This window comes from Lissotriton helveticus, chromosome 9, assembly GCF_964261635.1.
Source record: "Lissotriton helveticus chromosome 9, aLisHel1.1, whole genome shotgun sequence".
In the NCBI taxonomy this organism is placed as follows: Eukaryota; Metazoa; Chordata; class Amphibia; order Caudata; family Salamandridae; genus Lissotriton; species Lissotriton helveticus.
In genome coordinates this window covers 31,683,446-31,704,235 of record NC_136070.1, presented here as the reverse complement: position 1 = coordinate 31,704,235, position 20,790 = coordinate 31,683,446, and the positions used below count along the sequence as shown (strand labels likewise).

The following is a 20,790-nucleotide window of genomic DNA, read 5'->3' as shown; positions in this document are numbered from 1 at the left end:
GATCTTCGAGCTTTTTTATACCCCCAAATAAAACTACTAAAGATCCCATCTAATTTTTTGAAAAATAAATTGCTTACACATAAAGGAATTGATCTAAATAAATAAAGACATTTTGGTAAAATCTTCATTTTAATGAGATTAATCCGCCCTACCAAATTCAAAGGGATCTTGTGCCATTTTTTTAGAAGGGCTGACACTTCTTTCAGTAAGAAATCATAGATAAGCGCATTTATGTCTCCTTTTTTAGATGAGATTTTCACTCCTAGGTAGGTGGCAGCTTGACAAATACCAGAAACACACATCAGTGGCTTGTAATTCAATATAACCTGCATTTTATTTAGGTTTAATTTATAACCAGAGATGGCTCCGAAATTATTTGCTTCCTCCGTAATTCCCGATATAGCTTCTACCACATCCGTTGTGTACACCGCTAATCATCAGCATATGCTGTGATTTTTAGGGTGTTTGTACCAAATGTATAAGGATTAATACGAGGTTGAGACTGAAGAGCATTTATGAATGGCTCCATTGAAAGAGCAAATAATAGCGGTGATAGGGGACACCCTTGGCGGGTACCTCTTAAAATTGAAAAATTGGAAGACAGCATGCCGGCATAGCTAATTTTTGCCTCAGGGTGATCATATAGAGCCTGTTCCTTACTCATAAAGTGACCCTTGAAGCCAAATTCTGTCATGACCGCCCAGAGATAATCCCACCCCACTCAGTCAAATCTTTTTCAGCGTCTAATAAGACCATTCCGAGTGGAGTGGGATTAGTTGATGCTACATCAAATGCTGTTATCGCCATGTTTACGTGTGCAGTTGTGTCCCTACCTACCACAAAGCCATGCTGTTGTAAATTAACAAATTTTGGCATGAGTGGGGCAAGACGCATAGCAAGTACTTTAGCAAATGCCTTTGCATCTGCATTAATCAATAAAATCGGTCTGTAAGACTCACATTCCATTGCTGGTTTATTCTTTTTTAAGAAAAACATAATCTTAGCGGTCTTCCATGAGTTAGGAGCCGTCCCAGTTTTACTAATCTGATTCATAACCAAACATAGAAGAGGAAGTAATTCATCCATACAAATGTTATACACTTCTATTGGAAGCACATCCTCCCCTGCTGCTTTACCTGAGGGAAGAGAAGCAATAGCAAGTCTAAGCTCTGTGAGTGTTATCTTTTCCTTCAGTTGTTCCATACCATCCGATTCTATATCCCTATCAATGGCCAAGTTCTTACAGATGTAAGTTTGTATGCTATCTTCAGTTGGGCAATTTTCAGGAGTATACAATTTGCTATAGTATGTGACAAATTGCTCCAATATTTGCACTGGCTGATTACATATAATATCATTAGGTCCCTTAATGGATTTGATTAACGTATTTGCTCTATCATCGGCAACTTTATACGCACACATTTTCCCTATTCTATCTGCGCTTTCGTATTGTGACAGTTTATATTTATGTAATTTAATACTGCTTCTATCTCTAAAGGATTTTTTAATCAGGGACCGCAGACTTACTAGTTTAAGTTCTAGTTGAGCGACATTTTCCGAACTTTGTACTCCATATTGAAGAGTTTTCGCCAAATGCTTTTCAAATGCCAAAATATTAGATGTCATAGCCAAGATCTCATTTCTTCGTTCTGCATTTTGTCTAAATATAAACTGCTTGGCAAATCTTCTTATACTAGCCTTAAAGGCATCCCAAACATATATAAGTGAGGCAGAATTGGTGTTAATTTCTAAGAATTCTTTAATATGTTCTTTAAGTTGAGAAATAAATATTAGATCCACTAATAAGTATCTTGGGAATGAGAAAAGCCTGGGTTCCTTTGTACTTAAAATATTATTAAACCGGAGAAGGATAGGGTTGTGATCCGATGTGACTCTCGGACAAATCTCCATAGTGCATGATTCTAAGATTTTATCAGTGGCCCATGCCATGTCAATTCGTGAACACATTTTGTGGGATGCCGAATAATAAGTAAACCCCCCTAAGTTGGGATATAAATTCCGCCAAACATCTTTAATATTATGCAAGCGGGAAAGTTCTAATATAGCGGCTTGTGTCTTGCGCATTCGTTCTAAAAGCTCTCTGCCTCGTAGTATCTTGCTCATAACTCCTTACACAGTTGAAATCACCCATAAGTATCAATTCCCCTTCCTAATCTAATAATTCAATATTTAACCAGTCAAACATATATGGATCATCAATATTGGGTCCATATAGAGCACAAAAACATATTTACAATTTTCCATATTAATTTTTGCTATTGCCCACCTCCCCCCTTATCAGAGGCCCGTTTTAATTACTTCTGCTCTTAGTTGCCTTTTCTTTAAAATAGCCACTCCTCTAATGGAAGCGCTTAGTGTTGTACAAGTCATTACCTCATAACCCAATTGGTCTAACAGTTTCCTATCCTTGTAGCAAATATGAGTCTCCGTTAAGAGCACCTGATGAGGATTGTACATTCTCAGTTCCTCATATACTAGTTGCCTCTTACTTTTACTATTAAGGCCTGCAACATTCCTGGCTAAACAACTAATTTGATACATATCATAAATTTGAATGTATTGTTATTTTCCTCATTAAGCATATATGTGAAGGCTCCCTTATTTTCATCTTTAATATCACTTGTGCTTGTGTTGTCATTTTCAACATTTTTATCCTCCTCCCTGACCCTACCTCTACCATCCTCCCCTCCCTTTCCGCCCCCATTCGTAACTACAGGGAAAGCCCCCCTCTATCTCCTGCTGCCGCTGTTGGGCAGCCTAGCAGAGCGGTGACCTCAGAGTCTCCCGTCTCCCCTTATAACACTCATATCACTGCAGATAGCGAGTAAGAATACCTAAATAAGGAAGCAGAAAAAAGAAAAACAAGGTTTTCTATTTAAGATTTCTGTGTGCACTTCCATCAGCCCTCAGCAATCAGCCAATAGCTTTTTATTCTGCTCCTTAAAAGAAAAAACACTCAAAAACAAAAGTAGCAATAGACCATTACAAGTAACTTTTTCTCCCCAGTGGGTGAGGTCCCAAGGGACATAATAAGCAGATTTTTATCCTTTCTCCCCCCCAGGAAAAAAAAAAAACAACCCATAGCTTAAAGTGATAGATCTACATTTTAACAGAATTTAGAGAGTAATAACTCAGCTTCTTTGAAATCCGTAAGAAAGTAAGTACGCCCTGCTTTAGTTACTTTTAGGCGTGCTGGTTCCTGAAGATATACCTACCCTCCTGCCGATTTAAAAGGATCAATTAGTTGGCGCAACTTCCATCGCTTATCCATGGTAGCCTTACTTAGGTCAGATCTAACAAAGAATGTTATATTTTCAGTTGTAACAGGAGAATTAATTCTTGCTTTAATAGACACTGCCTGCCTAAGTAGGAAGTTGCCAAAATATATCAGTAAGGGGCGGGGAAATGTACTCTCTTTGTTTCTATTAATTATTGGCAGTCTATGCACTCTCTGAAGTTGCGAGTCCCAATCCCAGTCGGCCAAGTCTGGAATGGCCCTTTGGAATAGTTTGACCACATACACACGAGGGTCCGACCCCTCCGAACCTTCTGGAACTCCAAAGAGTCTAAGGTTATTCCTCCTTTGCCGATTTTCCATGTCTTCCAATTTGTTTTGGAGGGCCTTGATCTCTGCGTCGTGCTGGTGGGCTGATGCCTCCATGCGAACTGTTAGTTCTTCAACGCCAACCACCCTCTGTCGAAGCTCTTCGATTTCTTTTGTGACACCACCGAGCTTGCTAGTCACCTCCAGTAAACAATTCTGCATTTTATTATTGTCCTCCCTTAATTGGAGAAAATGCTGTTGTGCTTCTTGCTGATGTTCTGTTAGAGTTTTCAAAATGATAGAAAGTGATGAGGACTCAAACATATCTAAAGGCATTGTGTATGATGTACTAGCCGTGTCCTCTACTGCCTGGGTTAGAGATATCTGCAAGTCCGGTGAGCAAGTTTCCAAGCATTCAGTTACATCTACTGTTCCTGCAGGCGTGGTTATAGTATTATCAAATTCAGGTTTAAATGTAGTCGCTGTCGTAGACGTTATCTCAGAGGGGCTACTGACAAAGTGAGGGACGGAGCATTACAGTCAGCTGGCTTATGGGTAGCTTTCAGATTTTCTTCCCCCTCAATGGGGCTGGACCCTGACAAACGCAGTGCCATATTTTTAACCCCCCCTTTGGCCTGTATCCACTTTCGCAGAGGGCTCTCATCTCTGATGGGTTTTCCTCGTGTGAGGATGTGTAAAGTGTTAGATGAATTGTCTGTGCTCAACAAGAAGTACCGAGGAATGTTGTGGTACAGAACCAGGAAGTATGTTGGATGTTGTGATGTAGATGGGGAATCAGACAAATGTTATGGTGCAGGGCAGAGAGCCAAAGGATTTTTTTGTACTGCAGGTCTGAAAGCCAGAGGAATGTTGTGGTGTGTAGCTGCAAGCCAGGAGATGTCGTGGTGTGATTTAGAAAGCCTGATAAATGTTGGGATTGAGAGCATAGAGGCATGGAATGTTGTGGTACAAGACAGAAAGCCGGATGTGTATTGGGGTCGAGAACAGAGAACTCGAGCAATGTTGTGCTCAGTGAAGAAAGATAGTAATGTTAGGATGCAGGGCTAGGAAAAGATACATTGAAGAGCAGAGGCCCTGAGGAATGTTATGGTGAAGAAGAGATACCCAGACCAATGCTAAGGAGTAGAGATCAAGCATAATATGGTACAGAGCAGAGGCCCAGAGGAAGTGAAGGTGTTGAGGAAGACGCAGTGGAATGCTGGAATGTAGAACAGAAGTCCAGATGAATGTCACGATACAGAGCAAAGACCCAGAGCAGTCTGAAGGGGCGCAGGCCTTAGGAATGTTGAAATGTAGAACAGAGGTCCAGAGCAATGTTAAGATACAGGGCAAAGACCGAGAGCAGTCTTAAGGGACAGGGGCCTGAAGAATGCTGGAATGTAGAATAGAGGTCCAGAGGAATGTCACGATACAGAGGAAAGACCCAGATCAGTCTTAAGGGGCAGAGGTGTGGAGGAATGCTGGACGCAGGTCTAGAGGGATGTCACAATACAGAGCAAAGACCGCGAGCAGTCTTAAGGGGCAGAGGCCTTAGGAATGCTGGAATGTAGAACAAAGGGAATATTGGTATGCAGTGGGAAATGCTAGCCAGCAGAAAAAAGCTTGCCAAGTTACAGTTCTATACATCACTGGTGTAGCATCTTTTGGAGCATGGGGTCCAACTCTGGAGCTTTCATCCAGGGTGTTTTGTTCAGTTTCTGAAGGCCTTCTAGCCAGACTGCTGCATGAGAGTGTCACTAGGAAGAGAGTAAAACAGTCTTATCAAGAGACATTACTGCGTAGTTTGGGTTTGATGTCATAGCCTAGGACATGCTGCAGGCATTCTGTGCTGTAAATCATTGGACTGAGAGGGGACTCCCACCTTTGGACACATAGGAGGTAGTATGTGCTGTTGAATCAGTGGGTGGAGGGGGACTTATACGCATGTCCTGCAGGGTGAGTGGGCAGAAGTGCCATCACGTATCCTGAAGGCAGTGTATACTACGGGATTGGTGGGTATGGGCTCTCCTGAGATGTTGGCATGGTTCTTCTGTAAGATCGGGGACAGAGGGTGTCCCCTATCTCTGGACTGTAGGAGTACTGTGCGCTGAAGCCTGGTGAGGGATCCTGGGAGTCCCTTGTCTTATTAGATGGGTGAGGAGCGGGGGACCCTGCCTTTGGGATATTGGGAGCACTGCCTAGGGGGTTTATTTGCACAGCTTTCTCCATCTTCTTCCTATTGGCTGCAGCATCACTCTAACTTAGATGACTATTCCTTTTTGCCCCTACAGGACTTGCGGAACCAGCTGTATGAAGCCTATTATTTAAATTTTATATCTGCCATCTCAAGGAGTAAATTAGAAGACATTGCGAGCGCCGCCCTGGCCGCCAGTGCAGTCACGCAAGTGGCCAAGGTAAGTTGTTTGTGGAGGTTCTGAACGTGGAGACTGATTCCAGCAAGATCTGGTGGTGACTGACCACCGCTGAGGGACAGGAACAGGTAGAATCAGTCTTAACCTGCAGCCACTCCTGCTTTTCCTTGCACAAGTCTACAGGAGGAGTTCAGTTCTGCCTTGCAGCTCGCCGCACTCTCCCTTACATGCCCACATACAGACACACACCATCCCCTTCCCACGTACCTGCCCTCCGTTCCACCAAAACGGTGTGATGCTCTACAGAGAGGGAATAACAGAATATGTCCAAGAATTACATTTGAGTACCATTAACCCTTTGTGTCTTTTCTTTTGTAGGTGTTTGACCAATATCTCAATTTCATCACGCTAGAAGATGACATGTTTGTGCTGTGCAACCAAAACAAAGAGCTTGTCTCGTACCGAGGTGAGTCCACTGCAGCTGTGTGAGATCTGATCTGGCTGTGACCCCCCAACACCCTCCTGATTTCATCTGTCGTAAGAGTACACAAAGTATTCTTGCTGGGTTGAATTCCCAACCTGACAGTCCTCTTGAGAAACCCAGCTCTGGAGAATGCTATTGTTATTCCACTGACAAACATGGACACTTCTCACTACAGACCGCGCACCAGGAAGGCGAGCTTGGGCAATGAGCCAGTGTGGTCGAAGGCTGAGGTGTAAAGGTGCCAAAACTGATGGGTACCCCTGGGAAAGCGAGCATAGACCAGGAGCCTGTGTGGGGGAAGGCTGAGGTGTAAAGGTGCCAATACTGATGGGTACCCCTGGAAAGGAGAGCATAGACCAGGAGCCCATGTGGGGGAGGCTGAGGTGTAAAGGTGTCAAAACTGATGGGTACCCCGGGAAGGCGAGCATAGACCGCGAGCTTGTGTGGTCGAAGGCTGAGGTGTAAAGGTGCCAATACTGATGGGTACCCCGGGAAGGAGAGCATAGAACACAAGCCCATGTGGGGGAAGGCTGAGGTGTAAAGGTGCCAATACTGATGGGTACCCCGGGAAGGCGAGCATAGACCAGGAGCCCATGTGGGGGAAGGCTGAGGTGTAAAGGTGCCAATCCTGATGGGTACCCCGGGAAGGAGAGCATGGACCAGGAGCCTGTGTGGTCGAAGGCTGAGCTGTAAAGGTGCCAATACTGATGGGTACCCCGGGAAGGAGAGCATGGACCAGGAGCCCGTGTGGTCGAAGGCTGAGCTGTAAAGGTGTAAAGGTGCCAATACTGATGGGTACCCTGGGAAGGCGAGAATAGGCCACGAGCACATGTGGGAGAAGGCTGAGCTGTAAAGGTACCCCTCTTGCATGAGACTAGTCTGAAGGTATTACCTGCAGCAGCAGGCAGTGGACCTTTAGTGGCAAGTGATTTGGCAGTGGCTGAAAGGGTGCTTTAGCAGAGGGAGGGTAAACGCAGGGAGTTTCCACCTGCCAACCTGTGGTCACCAGTGCTCTAGCAGTATCCAGCTACCGCAAAAAACTCAGCAAGCGGGGCAAAGAAAGCATGCCTTGGGTGGCATAGTCTCCCAAGCACCACTACCCCAGGAGTGCTTCAGGCCTTTTACTAGAAACCTGCAACTTTACGGGAGCACAGACTTTGCTTGAGGGACTTGTGGCCATGAGGTTGGCCAGTTGGGGACAACTGGCTAATGGATCTTTTTCATCAGAGCAGCAAAGGCCCCTCACTAGAAAACATGGCTCTGGTGGAGAGATGGTGCTGACCACCTGGGATAGTGACATCCTGGTATGGAGATGGGAAGCGTTGATCAGTTCCAGCTGGGCTGTAAGGCACAATCTGACTCAGTAGTAAACTAACATTGAACTGAGTCTTTGAAACTCAGGCTGAAAATGAATTGTGCTCAGAAATAGCATTGGTCAACAGTAAATCACCTTCTACCATTCATCTGAAAGATTTGTGGTTTCCAATCTCCAGCTGGAGTGGGGGAGGTGGTACACACATATCAAGGCTGCTGCTGAAGAGCAAACATTTTCATGAGCCTTTTTCTTTTGTGTCCAGATCGATGTCACCTGCTGGATCCTAATCAGGCGTACGCTCATGGGTGGAAGCCATGAAGAAGCCCAGAATGGAATGGATTATTTATATTTGTTTGTGATCAAAATATGTGCGTCACTCAGTCTGCCTCGAGGGCCATGTGTGCAGTGTTCATAGACCAGGATCTTGCGCTATCGAGAACCTCTGACCGCTTTCACATATCTTTGGAGATCTGCTGATTCTCCTCAAGCAGTTTGTGCACAAATATATTTTTAATAAACACAAAATGACCTCAATGACATGCTTCCCACATGCACACGAGTCCCACCTTCTGTGCTCCGCATTTAGCCCATGGTCCGCAGCCACTTTTTGTCTCTGAATTTGAGCAGCAACTAGTAACAGCAGCTAGTAACTGCAGCCTTTACCTGTAGCTGAGCCAGGGTTGGTAATAGGAGGAATTCAGAACTGAGAAGCACCTGGGTGAGAAAGTTACTTTTCTTTTAAGATATGACAAGGAGACTCTTTCCCTCCAAATACACTCCTCCCAACTATTGAGGGAAAGTCTTGATGAATGAAAGGCTGAAAATCCTCCATTTTATTATTAGTAATACATTGTCAGCGTGTGTCTGTACGGCGTGATATCACCTCTTTCTTGAAATGCACCCTATCACTGCCGGAGGCTCCCCCCCTCCACAGACTTTTCATTCGTACATGTCACGCTGGAGCAGATGTGCTGCTTCAGGAAAGCTTAGGAGAGGGTGGTGCTACTCTACAAACCCATGGAGTGCACTACCACAGCAGTACCACGAGTTAGGTATCTGCCATGTGTATGGGTCCCACAGGTACTGATGCAGTTGTGGTCACTCTGTCCTGCACTAGGAGAGGCCTCTACAGGAGTTCTTGTCTAGTTGATTTCATTAGTCATAGGTGCACAGCATTTAATGTCGGCTTATTGGTCTTTGGGCAAAGGTCTATGCTGGCAGGAATTGGCAGCGTGTCTGTTCTAGAGAGCACACACAGCATAATTCACCTTTGGCGCCAGGCTTTGTGACTTCAAGCGCAGGACGAGAACACAGTAGTGACCAGCTTTGGTGACAGCCACTGAGAGCTCAGTTCTTGGAACTGGCCTCTCTTAGTGCACCGAAGCCAGGAACAGTTTGACTGACTGCGACGGGAACTAGGGGGGGTGGGGATGGGGGATGGGTGGATGGGTTTGTTATGGAGTGGACTTCCTTCCAGTTCTGTCCCAGTTATAATAGTAAATTCCGCCAACCAGCACAGGGTCTGTAATCTATGCTTGTGCCACAAGCACAATGAGGCCTCTTGCAAGGCCATTCAGTGCAAAAGCGCTCTTTGATTGTGAAAAGCTCAGCGCTGGGCATACCATAAGATGCAGCGCCAGAAGTCCCCAGAATCCCTGGGCATTATCAGCCAGGAGTATATCTTCGGAGCCGAGGGATGCATTGAGCCTTCTACCAGTGCAAGGAAAGTCCGGAGGTGCTATCCTCGGAGTTGGTTCATAAAGGGGGGTGGTGATGGACAGAGTATCTGAATTAAGCAGAACACTCCTACCCAGTCAAAAGATCAGGGCTTGATCCATCACCGTTTTTTAGCTCACTGCACCATCCCAGTTCAGAACCTGGCTACATGCAAATTAGTCTGTCCCTGGCCCAGTGCATCATGGGAACAGGGCAGACCAAACTACCAAGCCAATTCTTTACTGGAAAGGAAACAAGCTTCCGGGGACCGGTTTCTGGCATTACAGCCGTCTTCGGCCCGGCTTGCTTGAATCCTGATGGTGCAGTGAGCAAGGGACTCACATCTGAGCATACCCTTCCACGCTTGTGGTGGCCAAAACGATTCATAAAGGGGGGTGGTGATGGACAGAGTATCTGAATTAAGCAGAACACTCCTACCCAGTCAAAAGATCAGGGCTTGATCCATCACCGTTTTTTTAGCTCACTGCACCATCCCAGTTCAGAACCTGGCTACATGCAAATTAGTCTGTCCCTGGCCCAGTGCATCATGGGAACAGGGCAGACCAAACTACCAAGCCAATTCTTTACTGGAAAGGAAACAAGCTTCCGGGGACCGGTTTCTGGCATTACAGCCGTCTTTGGCCCGGCTTGCTTGAATCCTGATGGTGCAGTGAGCAAGGGACTCACATCTGAGCATACCCTTCCACGCTTGTGGTGGCCAAAATGATTCATAAAGGGGGGTGGTGATGGACAGAGTATCTGAATTAAGCAGAACACTCCTACCCAGTCAAAAGATCAGGGCTTGATCCATCACCGTTTTTTAGCTCACTGCACCATCCCAGTTCAGAACCTGGCTACATGCAAATTAGTCTGTCCCTGGCCCAGTGCATCATGGGAACAGGGCAGACCAAACTACCAAGCCAATTCTTTACTGGATAGGAAACAAGCTTCCGGGGACCGGTTTCTGGCATTACAGCCGTCTTCGGCCCGGCTTGCTTGAATCCTGATGGTGCAGTGAGCAAGGGACTCACATCTGAGCATACCCTTCCACGCTTGTGGTGGCCAAAACGATTCATAAAGGGGGGTGGTGATGGACAGAGTATCTGAATTAAGCAGAACACTCCTACCCAGTCAAAAGATCAGGGCTTGATCCATCACCGTTTTTTAGCTCACTGCACCATCCCAGTTCAGAACCTGGCTACATGCAAATTAGTATGTCCCTGGCCCAGTGCATCATGGGAACAGGGCAGACCAAACTACCAAGCCAATTCTTTACTGGAAAGGAAACAAGCTTCCGGGGACCGGTTTCTGGCATTACAGCCGTCTTCGGCCCGGCTTGCTTGAATCCTGATGGTGCAGTGAGCAAGGGACTCACATCTGAGCATACCCTTCCACGCTTGTGGTGGCCAAAACGATTCATAAAGGGGGGTGGTGATGGACAGAGTATCTGAATTAAGCAGAACACTCCTACCCAGTCAAAAGATCAGGGCTTGATCCATCACCGTTTTTTAGCTCACTGCACCATCCCAGTTCAGAACCTGGCTACATGCAAATTAGTCTGTCCCTGGCCCAGTGCATCATGGGAACAGGGCAGACCAAACTACCAAGCCAATTCTTTACTGGAAAGGAAACAAGCTTCCGGGGACCGGTTTCTGGCATTACAGCTGTCTTCGGCCCGGCTTGCTTGAATCCTGAGGGTGCAGTGAGCAAGGGACTCACATCTGAGCATACCCTTCCACGCTTGTGGTGGCCAAAACGATTCATAAAGGGGGGTGGTGATGGACAGAGTATCTGAATTAAGCAGAACACTCCTACCCAGTCAAAAGATCAGGGCTTGATCCATCACCGTTTTTTAGCTCACTGCACCATCCCAGTTCAGAACCTGGCTACATGCAAATTAGTCTGACCCTGGCCCAGTGCATCATGGGAACAGGGCAGACCAAACTACCAAGCCAATTCTTTACTGGAAAGGAAACAAGCTTCCGGGGACCGGTTTCTGGCATTACAGCCGTCTTCGGCCCGGCTTGCTTGAATCCTGATGATGAATCCTCGGAGTTGGAGCCATGAAGACGAATTCAGTGCCCAAGATCCAATAGGCTATCCAGGCCCCTTTTACTGGAGCAGACACCTTCCAGATCTCTAAGTCTTAAGTTTTGAGGAAGAACTCTCTTGTGAGACCTCCACTCCTCCTATTGAAAAGTGGGTCAAGGGAAGGGCCACCAGCAAACCATCAGTATCCCCTATCCCTAGGATTCCTACACTACCCCTTGAAAAAGTAAAAGCTATTTCCAAATTACCCAAGTTATATCGGGATCCCGGCCTCAGCGTAGGCGACGGCGGCGCTTCCCAGAGAAGGAAAGTGCAAAGGTAGTTGCAGCTAGTGGCAGTGGGGGCTAGCACACAGGGGAGATTTGCAAATTCTGTCAGTATGCACTCCTGCTATGACCGCTGCCGCCACTTGAAGGAAATGGAGGGGTTGATCACGTATGTTCCTGAAGCTCATGTAAAAAGGGCCAGGAGCTAGTGACTGAAGGCAAGATAATTGCCAACACCATATTTGCATTAGATGCTGGGTACGCTGTAATGTGAGAAATCAATACCAGTGTTCTCCGAAGGCATGATGTTTGGCTGATTTCTGGTTTCTGGCCAGAAGTCCATCAGTATCTGTTGAATGTGCCCTTCAATAGCGGGTGCTTGTTGGGTACAAAGTCGATACCATGCCAAAGAAAATAATGGATGAAACCATTCATTGCAATGGATCAAGCTAGTGCCACCACACCAGTGTAGCTAAGTAATTTACTCCCTGTAGTTTTTAATCCCTTTAAAGGACTTGACGTTAAGGCCAGTCCTGGACCTCAACTCTTCGAATCAGTACATCCTTTTTGAGCAGTTCCAAAGCACCACCCTGCAGGACGTCATCCTGTTGCTCTGGACAGGTGATGTCTTGGCGGCCGTTGACCTCAAGGACACCTGCCGCCACATTCCCATACTTATCTCCCACCACAGGCACCTGCCCTTTGTGGTAAGTGGACAACACTACTAATTCAAAGTACTGCCATTCGCTGTGGTGGCAGCGAATCTGCGCTGAAGTGGGATTTATGTTGATATCACGGAGAAAGCTTATCTTAATCAGCAGAGGGTGATGGCATTCCAAAAGCTGCTGCCACTTTTCTGGACAGTGATACCCTTACTGTGGGGATGTTGATGAGGTTTTTGTGGATGAAGGCTTCATGTATTGCAAAGTACCGCAAGGTGGAAATTCAATGCTTGTGGAAATGTCATCACATTTGCATAAGAAGCTGCCCTTGAGGGAGGACCTTCTCACTCAGCAGCAAGGTCACCAAAGGCCTCAGGAAACTGAACCTGGCAATTTGGCTCATGAGGACTTAAAGCTTGGATACCTCAGACTTATGAAAGTGTATGTATATCCTGTGTAAGGTGTGCAAACCCACCAATAATGCCTGGTACACGGCTACTACTGCATTGGTAACCACATAGACCCCCTTAAAATCTTTGTTCAGAATATCATCTCTTACTTGTTATATCTATAAAAAGCAGGATTAATATATCCGTCTCGAGACACACACCCCCACACCCACAACCACCAGTCCCCTGTTTTAAAATGGGCTTCTGCTCATGCACGTGTCTCCAGAATGTGGTACCCAGTTGGGGGGCTCGCCAAAGGGTAACTAGAGTGGTAGCCCTTCTATCACTGAAAACTCTGACTCCCCTAGAACAACTTTGAGTGCACCCTCTGCTGTTTTCGTTTGAGATGTCTCTGCCAGGCAAGATCTGAAAGTACCCTCGGTGCAATTTTTCTCTATTCCGTTGCTATCTCTGAAGGCAGGAGCAGCTTATTTATAATTACAGTATGGGGTTTGATCCAGCTCAAGAATAGGGGCTATGATCACAGTAAATATTTAAAAGAAAAGGTACCCCCAGCAACCATATATTGACCCAATTCATTTCTTTCATATACCACATATTTACTCTGGGTATATGCATCCAGTTACTTGGAACAACCCACAATTACTTTCACTCTCATACACACCCACTGAGGAAGACCGTCATTGAAATATCCCCCACACCCCTGCCCCCCAAGAAGGTCGAAACGTGTCGCCATTAGCAAGTGGGAGTGAGAGTGATCAAACCCAAATCTGAAAACGAGATACGGCTGCTAGTAAAACACCCCAACCCCAGTGGCTTATTAAGTTCTTTAGACTAAAGATAAGGGAATTTGATAATTGGGTAAAAAGTAATATTATTTGTTGGACACTTTTGTATGTTTTTTTACTGGATAATATATTGATCATATGATACACATAATACTACACTTGTAGGCGTCACTGGTGATGGATGGGGTTCTCCTCTTCTGCTGCTACGGGTGGTCCTCTTGGGGAACCAAACTCAGTGTATGGAAAACTGTATCAGGAGAGGCGGATAGCAGAATGCATTGCCACTCTTATATGAAAAGTCTGTGAGAAAGGAGGGATGGCTTATCTCAGACCAACTCATGAGCTCCTCAGCAGAGGGCGACGATGACATTTTATTCAGTGTGTTCCCTGGCTGTCTTCTGAAGTATTACAAAAAGATGTCTGATAGTTGGAACTTTTGCTGTATGTTTGTGTTCCATGGAATTGTAATTCATCCTGTGACTTTTGTTGCAGCTCTGAACAGGCCGGACATCACTGACACTGAGATGGAGACCATCATGGACACGCTGGTGGACAGCCTCTTCTGCTTCTTCGTGACCTTGGGTATGTCCGTCTGTCCTTCCAGTTCTTTGTGTATCAAGTAACGAATGTGTCTGATGTAGGGGTGTGAAGAATGCCTTACAAGATACAGAACTCTCCATAACCCTGCTGTCAGGCAGAATCTGTTTGCTTCTTGTAAGCGGCTCTACACATCAACCCTTTGGCACTTGTGAGCTGGAAAGGTTTGCATTTGTCCTGTCTCATTTTTTTTATTTTAGTTTGTTGTATTTTTACTTTTTCCAAAATGGTTTATCACAGCGAAATGAAGGAGGAGCGCAGGAAGATGTGTTTTAAATATTCAAACTGAGATTTCCTGAAGTGCCCCATGAACCTTTTCAACGCTGCTGATAGATGTCACAGTGCTGCTTGATTGATGATTGATAGAGGTGGGCTCTGTTTTAAAGGGTGGCTTTGAGGATCTGATGGCATGCACATGTCCCCCCCCCCTATTGATAGCCGGATTGTTTTTTTAGTCTGCCCCAGACCTGCGGGCACAAGTCCTGGAAGATTATTGTGAGTCTCACTTGTAGTAGAGTGGGTCCTCCAGCCACTGCTGTACTCTGACAGAAGCGCCTTAAGAGGACGATGACTCATGTAACTTTATACATCACAATACAGGAACCATGACAATCGATGAACATCATGCCCCTAATCAAATATTCGACATCAGAGTTAGGTGTAATAGTTGAACCTTGACCAAACATTTAAAGGTGGGTCTAAATGCCCTGACTAGTTGGAAAATAAACTTTGATATAGCAAAAAAATTATAAGTGCACCAACCACTGCGGTGCAGAGCTGCATTTTAGACTGTTTTATTTTTTTTAACATTATCAGCCGTGTCAAAGCTCCAGTGAAGTGGAGAATCACTTGTTTGGGAGGAGATAGGTACTGCAAGCAAGGAGGCTGAAGCATTAAGTAGGACAGGGTCTTCTCACCCTCTGTCCTGTCCAGGCCTCATGAGATTGCTCAGCTATTGCAAGTGAAGCCACTCTACAGTCTATGCCAGTGTCTGTCAACCTTTTGACTTCTGGGAACCCCCACTGAATCACTACTGGAACCCAGGGGCCCCCACTGAATCATTCCTGGAGCACGGGGACCCCTCCTGAATCATTATTGGATTACAGGAACCCCCCCCACTTAATCATTACTGGAGCCCAGGGACCCCCACTGAATCATTATTGGAATCCGGGGATCCCACTGAGTCATTACAGGAAGCCGGGGACCCTGGCCTAACATGGCCGATGATATGAACCGCAAGACTATAAACAAAAAATGCAGAAAAAAGCAATAATCAAACAAATACTCAAATGATGACATATTTTATTTAATTTGCAGACACATATATAAAGAAATTCGAGATTTGAATTTTAATAGAAAGGCCGGAGCTTTTCTAAATTCAATGGAGGCCACTCATCATTCATACTATATTCTGTTTGATGCTCCTGCACTGCTCCCACAAATCGATCTGAGGATAATTGAATTTTTAGCCTCCAGTTTAAAATTTCTTCACATTTACAGTACGTTTAAAAAATTTCCCACAACAGTCTACTAATGCTGGACTTGTTCCATCCGGAACATTCTCTGAAGTGGCTGTGATGTAACATGCTCACAACATGACCCACAACCCAACCCATACTGACCCGTCGTACATGTCTTTGATCCTTCTCCTAAAAACTCTTATTGGCTGCTGAAATCTTCATCAGGATCTCCGGGAGCCTTCTCCTGCAGCCGTCTACTGATACATGGACCCCCATGGGCTGACAATTCAGGATCTGACCTACAAGGATTCCTGGTTCATCTCCAATAAAAGCATTGGGCGCAGCATACTGGATGATAGGGTTTGAATTTCAAAGGATGTATCTGTATCCCAAGGTCTTGCTCTTTGACTATGTTTTTGTGGCACACTGCTTACAATCAGTGCGACAAAGTATTATTTTGAGGAGGCTTGAGGCGATTTAACTTTCTCTCCCCAGTATAAGCCATGTCCTCTGCAGGGCAGACACGCTTAAGTTATTTGCCTGGCAGCAGCGCTCAATGTACAGTTTCTTTGCTTGAACAAGCAGCTAGACATGATCAAAGGATCCTGAGAGCGTTAAAAATGACTAAGATTGTTCCCTTTGTCTGTTTTCCACTTCCCTAGCTACTACCCGGGTAGGACAGTCGGAATGTCAGCATTCCCTCCTAAGAGAACTTCTAAGATAGCAGCACTGCCAGTTCTAACATTGGAACAGATGGAGCCCTCTTAATGTGGGTTGTTTACCTTTTTAAGAATATTTCTGGTGACAACAATTTTTCCAGAGATTCCTCAATTTATGAGTATCGTTTCAGGTACCAGACTGGTCCATACACTTTTACCCTTTCAATGCTTGCAATATCTCTCCAGTGCCACCAGCTCAGCCATGACTGCCCATCAGGTATAACAACTTTGGAATTGGAGTATATTAGGAACAAACCAGCTTCCTGACTTCCGTTCCTGGTACTTTTTGTGCAGTCTATTGAAATGTGCTGAGAGGAACTGCGAGAGTAACATTAACAGCACATAACATGTTTGCACATCTTGGAATCTTACTATTTACTGCTCTAAATCGTCAGGAGAGGGGGAAGGGCAGTGAGGAAGATGCGGATGGTTATGGATCCACTAGAAATATTGTTTCCAAAGCTAGGTAACATTTGTCTGTAAATGAGTTACAGAGTAATACTTCCCTGGGAGGTGGGATTGAGTATTCTTGAATAACCAAGGAGGTCAATCTCCCAACTACTTTGGATCTGTCTCTGCAAAGTAGTGTAGGGGATGAATTCAGGAAATCTCTCATTTGTTCTAGAAGACTGCCATATGTGGAACCCCTCGACTTGTCAAATAATCGGTCACGGGTAGATCTAGGGTGCCCATTTCACGAGACACCAGAGCTTGTGTGAGTGCAGCAGTTTTACCCATTAGCTCCCTCTTTTCGATGGTGAGAGGGTCTGATTGATGAAGTTGGAACTCTGACAGTCTAGAAAAATCTTGTTCCTGCAACTGCAGCTTTCAATAGCTTGTCTCGCCTCTTGCCTGTTCCCAACCTTCTTTTTACTTAAAGGAACAAGCATTTACAATGCAACGGTCTCTCCTTTGCCAAAGTTAGAGCTATTGGCATTATAAATGACAAAATTTTTATTTATGTGTTGGTTTTGAAAACCGATAAATACATGGCATTGTCATTTACAATGTCAATAGCTTCATCTCTCGCAAATGCGAGACATATTGCATTTGCACCCACCCACACACCCACAGAGAGACACACACACACACACACACACACACACACACACACACAGAGCCCCCCCACACACACACACACAGAGCCCCCCCCACACACAGAGCCCCACACACACACACACAGAGCCCCCCACACACACAGCCCCCCCCCACACACACAGAGCCCCCCCACACACAAACAGAGCCCCCCCACACAAAGACCCCCCACACACACACAAAGCCCCCCCCACACACAGAGCCCCCCCCACACACACACAGAGCCACACACACACACAGAGCCCCACACACACCCAGCCCCACACACACAGAGCCCCACACACACACACACAGAGCCCCATACACACACACACAGAGCCCCATACACACACAGAGCCCCCCACACACACACAGACCCCCCCACACACACACAGACCCCCCCCACACACAACGAGGCAACAGGGGGGTGGGGGCAGAAAAGCAAGCACAACGAGGCAACAGGGGGTGGGGGGCAGAAAAGCGAGCACAACGAGGCAACAGGGGGGTGGGGGGGCAGAAGAGCGAGCAGAACGAGGGAACAGGGGGGTGGGGGGCAGAAAAGCGAGCAGAACGCGGATCAGGGGGGTGGGGGGCAGAAAAGCGAGCAGAATGAGGATCAGGGGGGTGGGGGGAGCAGAAAAGTGAGCACAACGAGGCAACAGGGGGGTGGGGGCCAGAAAAGTGAGCACAACGAGGGAACAGGGGGGTGGGGTGCAGAAAAGCGAGCACAACGAGGATCAGGAGGGAGGAGCGGCAGAAAAGCGAGCACAATGAGGGAACAGGGGGGTGGGGGGAAGAAAAGCAAGCACCAGGAGGAACAGGGGGGTGGGGGGGCAGAAAAGCGAGCACAACGAGGAACAGGGGGTAGGGGGGCAGAAAAGCGAGCACAACGAGGAACAGGGGGTAGGGGGGCAGAAAAGCGAGCAAAACGAGGAACAGGGGGGTATGGGGGCAGAAAAGCGAGCACAACGAGGAACAGGGGGTGGAGGGGCAGAAAAGCGAGCAGAACAAGGCAACAGGGGGCTGGGGGGCAGAAAAGCGAGCAGGACGAGACAATGGGGGGTGGGGGGCAGAAAAGCGAGCACAACGAGGCAACAGGGGGGTGGGGGCAGAAAAGCGAGCAGAACGAGGAACAGGGGGGTGGGGGGCAGAAAAGCAAGCACAACGAGGAACAGGGGGTGGGGGCAGAAAAGCGAGCAGAACGAGGCAACAGGGGGGTGGGGGCAGAAAAGCGAGCAGAACGAGGCAACAGGGGGGTGGGGGCAGAAAAGCGAGCAGAACGAGGCAACAGGGGTGGGGGGCAGAAAAGCGAGCAGAACGAGGATCAGGGGGGTGGGGGGCAGGAAAGCAAGCAGAACGAGGAACAGGGGGTGGGGGGCAGAAAAGCAAGCACAACGAGGGAACAGGGGGCTGGGGGGCAGAAAAGCGAGCAGAACGAGGATCAGGGGGGCAGAAAAGCGAGCACAACGAGGGAACAGGGGGGTGGGGGTCAGAAAAGCGAGCAGAACGAGGATCGGGGGAGGGAGGGCAGAAAAGCGGGCACAACGAGGGAACAGGGGGGGGCAGAAAAGCAAGCACTCACCGGCTGGGGTGGCGGACTCGGCAGCTTCTCTACTTCTTCCGGCGGTGGTCCAGCAGAAATGGCTCTCCGAAAAGCCTCGGCATTTTCGGACTGGGAGGGCGTGTTTTTCTTTTTCTCCTCTTCCCATTGGCTGGAAGGTAAAATTCCAGCCAATGGGAAGAGGAGAGAAAGAAAGTAAAAAATACCCCCCCGAATCCGGGCTTGACTGGAGTGCTGCCCCTCTCCTCCAATGGCTGGCTTCCGTTTAGGAAGCCAGCCAATGGAGAAGAGGGGCGGGTTGAAGCCCCCACACTGTGAAACATAAGACCTCTCCCTGCGACTGCGCAAGCGCAGCCTACGCAGGTCTCGACCTAAAAAGCAAGATAAAGGAGATCATATAGTAGAGCCACTAAGGGGATATACTGGCAGATAAGAAGGATAACCATAGGCAGGAGTACCGAAGGTCACACAGGCCTTAACCTCCCCTCATGCATGTTCCTTATCTTCTTTTTACGTAAAGGAAGATGAGGGTGATCCTGTAGTAGAGCCTCAAAGGGGATATAATGGAAGTGGCAAAAAGCAAAGGCAGGAGTGCCGAACGAAACGCAGACCTATAGTCTCTCCTCTTGTCTGTTCCTTATCTTCTTTTAATGTAAAGGAAGGTGAGGATGATCTTACAATAGAGCCTTAAAGGGGATATACTGGAAGAGACGATGGAAACCATAGGCAGGAGTGTCGAAAGAAATGCAGGCCACCTTTAGTCTCGCCTCTTGTCTGTTCCTTATCTTCTTTTTAAAGGAAGATAAGGGGGAGGCTATAGTAGAGCCTCAAAGGGGATATACTGGAAGAGACGAAGGATAGCAATAGGCAGGAGTGCCGAAGGAAACGCAGGCCTATAGTCTCGCCTGTTGTTTGTTCCTTATCTTCTTTTAACATAAAGGAAGGTGAGGATGATCTTACAATAGAGCCTCAAAGGGGATATACTGGAAGAGATGAAGGAGAACTATAGGCTGGAGTACCGAAAGAAACGAAGGCCTGTACACTCGCCTCTTGTCTGTTCCTTATCTTCTTTTTTAAAGGAATATAAAGGTGAGCCTATAGTAGAGCCTCAAAGGGGATATACTGGAAGAGACGAAGGGTAACTACAGGCAGAAGTGCCGAAAGTAACGAAGGCCTCTGCAGAAGCATTAATCTACATTAGCACAAGGAAATCACAGCGCATGCATGGAAGAGTCAAAAAGGAAAACAAGACACAAACAGAACAGAAAGTGCAGGCAGCAGGAAACAAGCATCTTCTCAGAGCCTATGAGAAGATGCAGAGTTTGCACAGATGTGGGAGGTGGTTTTGTTGAATCGCGTCTGTGCTGTCGATCAGGTCTCGCTGCTCCCTCACTTGTGGTTTCATCTGCGCGTGGTTTAAGGTCTTGTAATGACGTGTTCCCAAGGGAGTGAATACAATATAAAACCAGAAAAACACAAACGTGATGGTGGAATGCGTGAATGAATCTCAGCCACTGGCAATTACTCTGGCTGCATTCCAGTCCATCTTTTTTTGCCCCACTGTAGACGCCAACTGCATGCAACCAGACTTGTCCTGGTCAGCACCAGTCCTGCCTGAACTGCCAGGCCAGATCATTTTCATGACAATATTAACTATGAGCAAACCTCCTGTCCACCAGTTTGGGGTCAGTCAGATTAAGTACCCCCTCCTTCTCCCCCCACCTGCCTACCAGTATCCCAGATATGCTGAAC

General features: G+C 46.9%; 1 protein-coding gene across 1 annotated transcript in view; it reads left to right on the top strand.

Moving 5' to 3' along the window:
- SCFD1 (sec1 family domain containing 1) overlaps positions 1 to 20,790 on the top strand; it is a 459,613-nt gene that overhangs the window by 61,464 nt on the left and 377,359 nt on the right. The window contains exons 5-7 of the mRNA XM_078659415.1: positions 5,857 to 5,979; positions 6,316 to 6,403; positions 14,120 to 14,209. Of these exons, the coding sequence (XP_078515541.1) occupies positions 5,857 to 5,979; positions 6,316 to 6,403; positions 14,120 to 14,209 (301 nt within the window). The remainder of the gene's footprint in view (positions 1 to 5,856; positions 5,980 to 6,315; positions 6,404 to 14,119; positions 14,210 to 20,790) is intronic.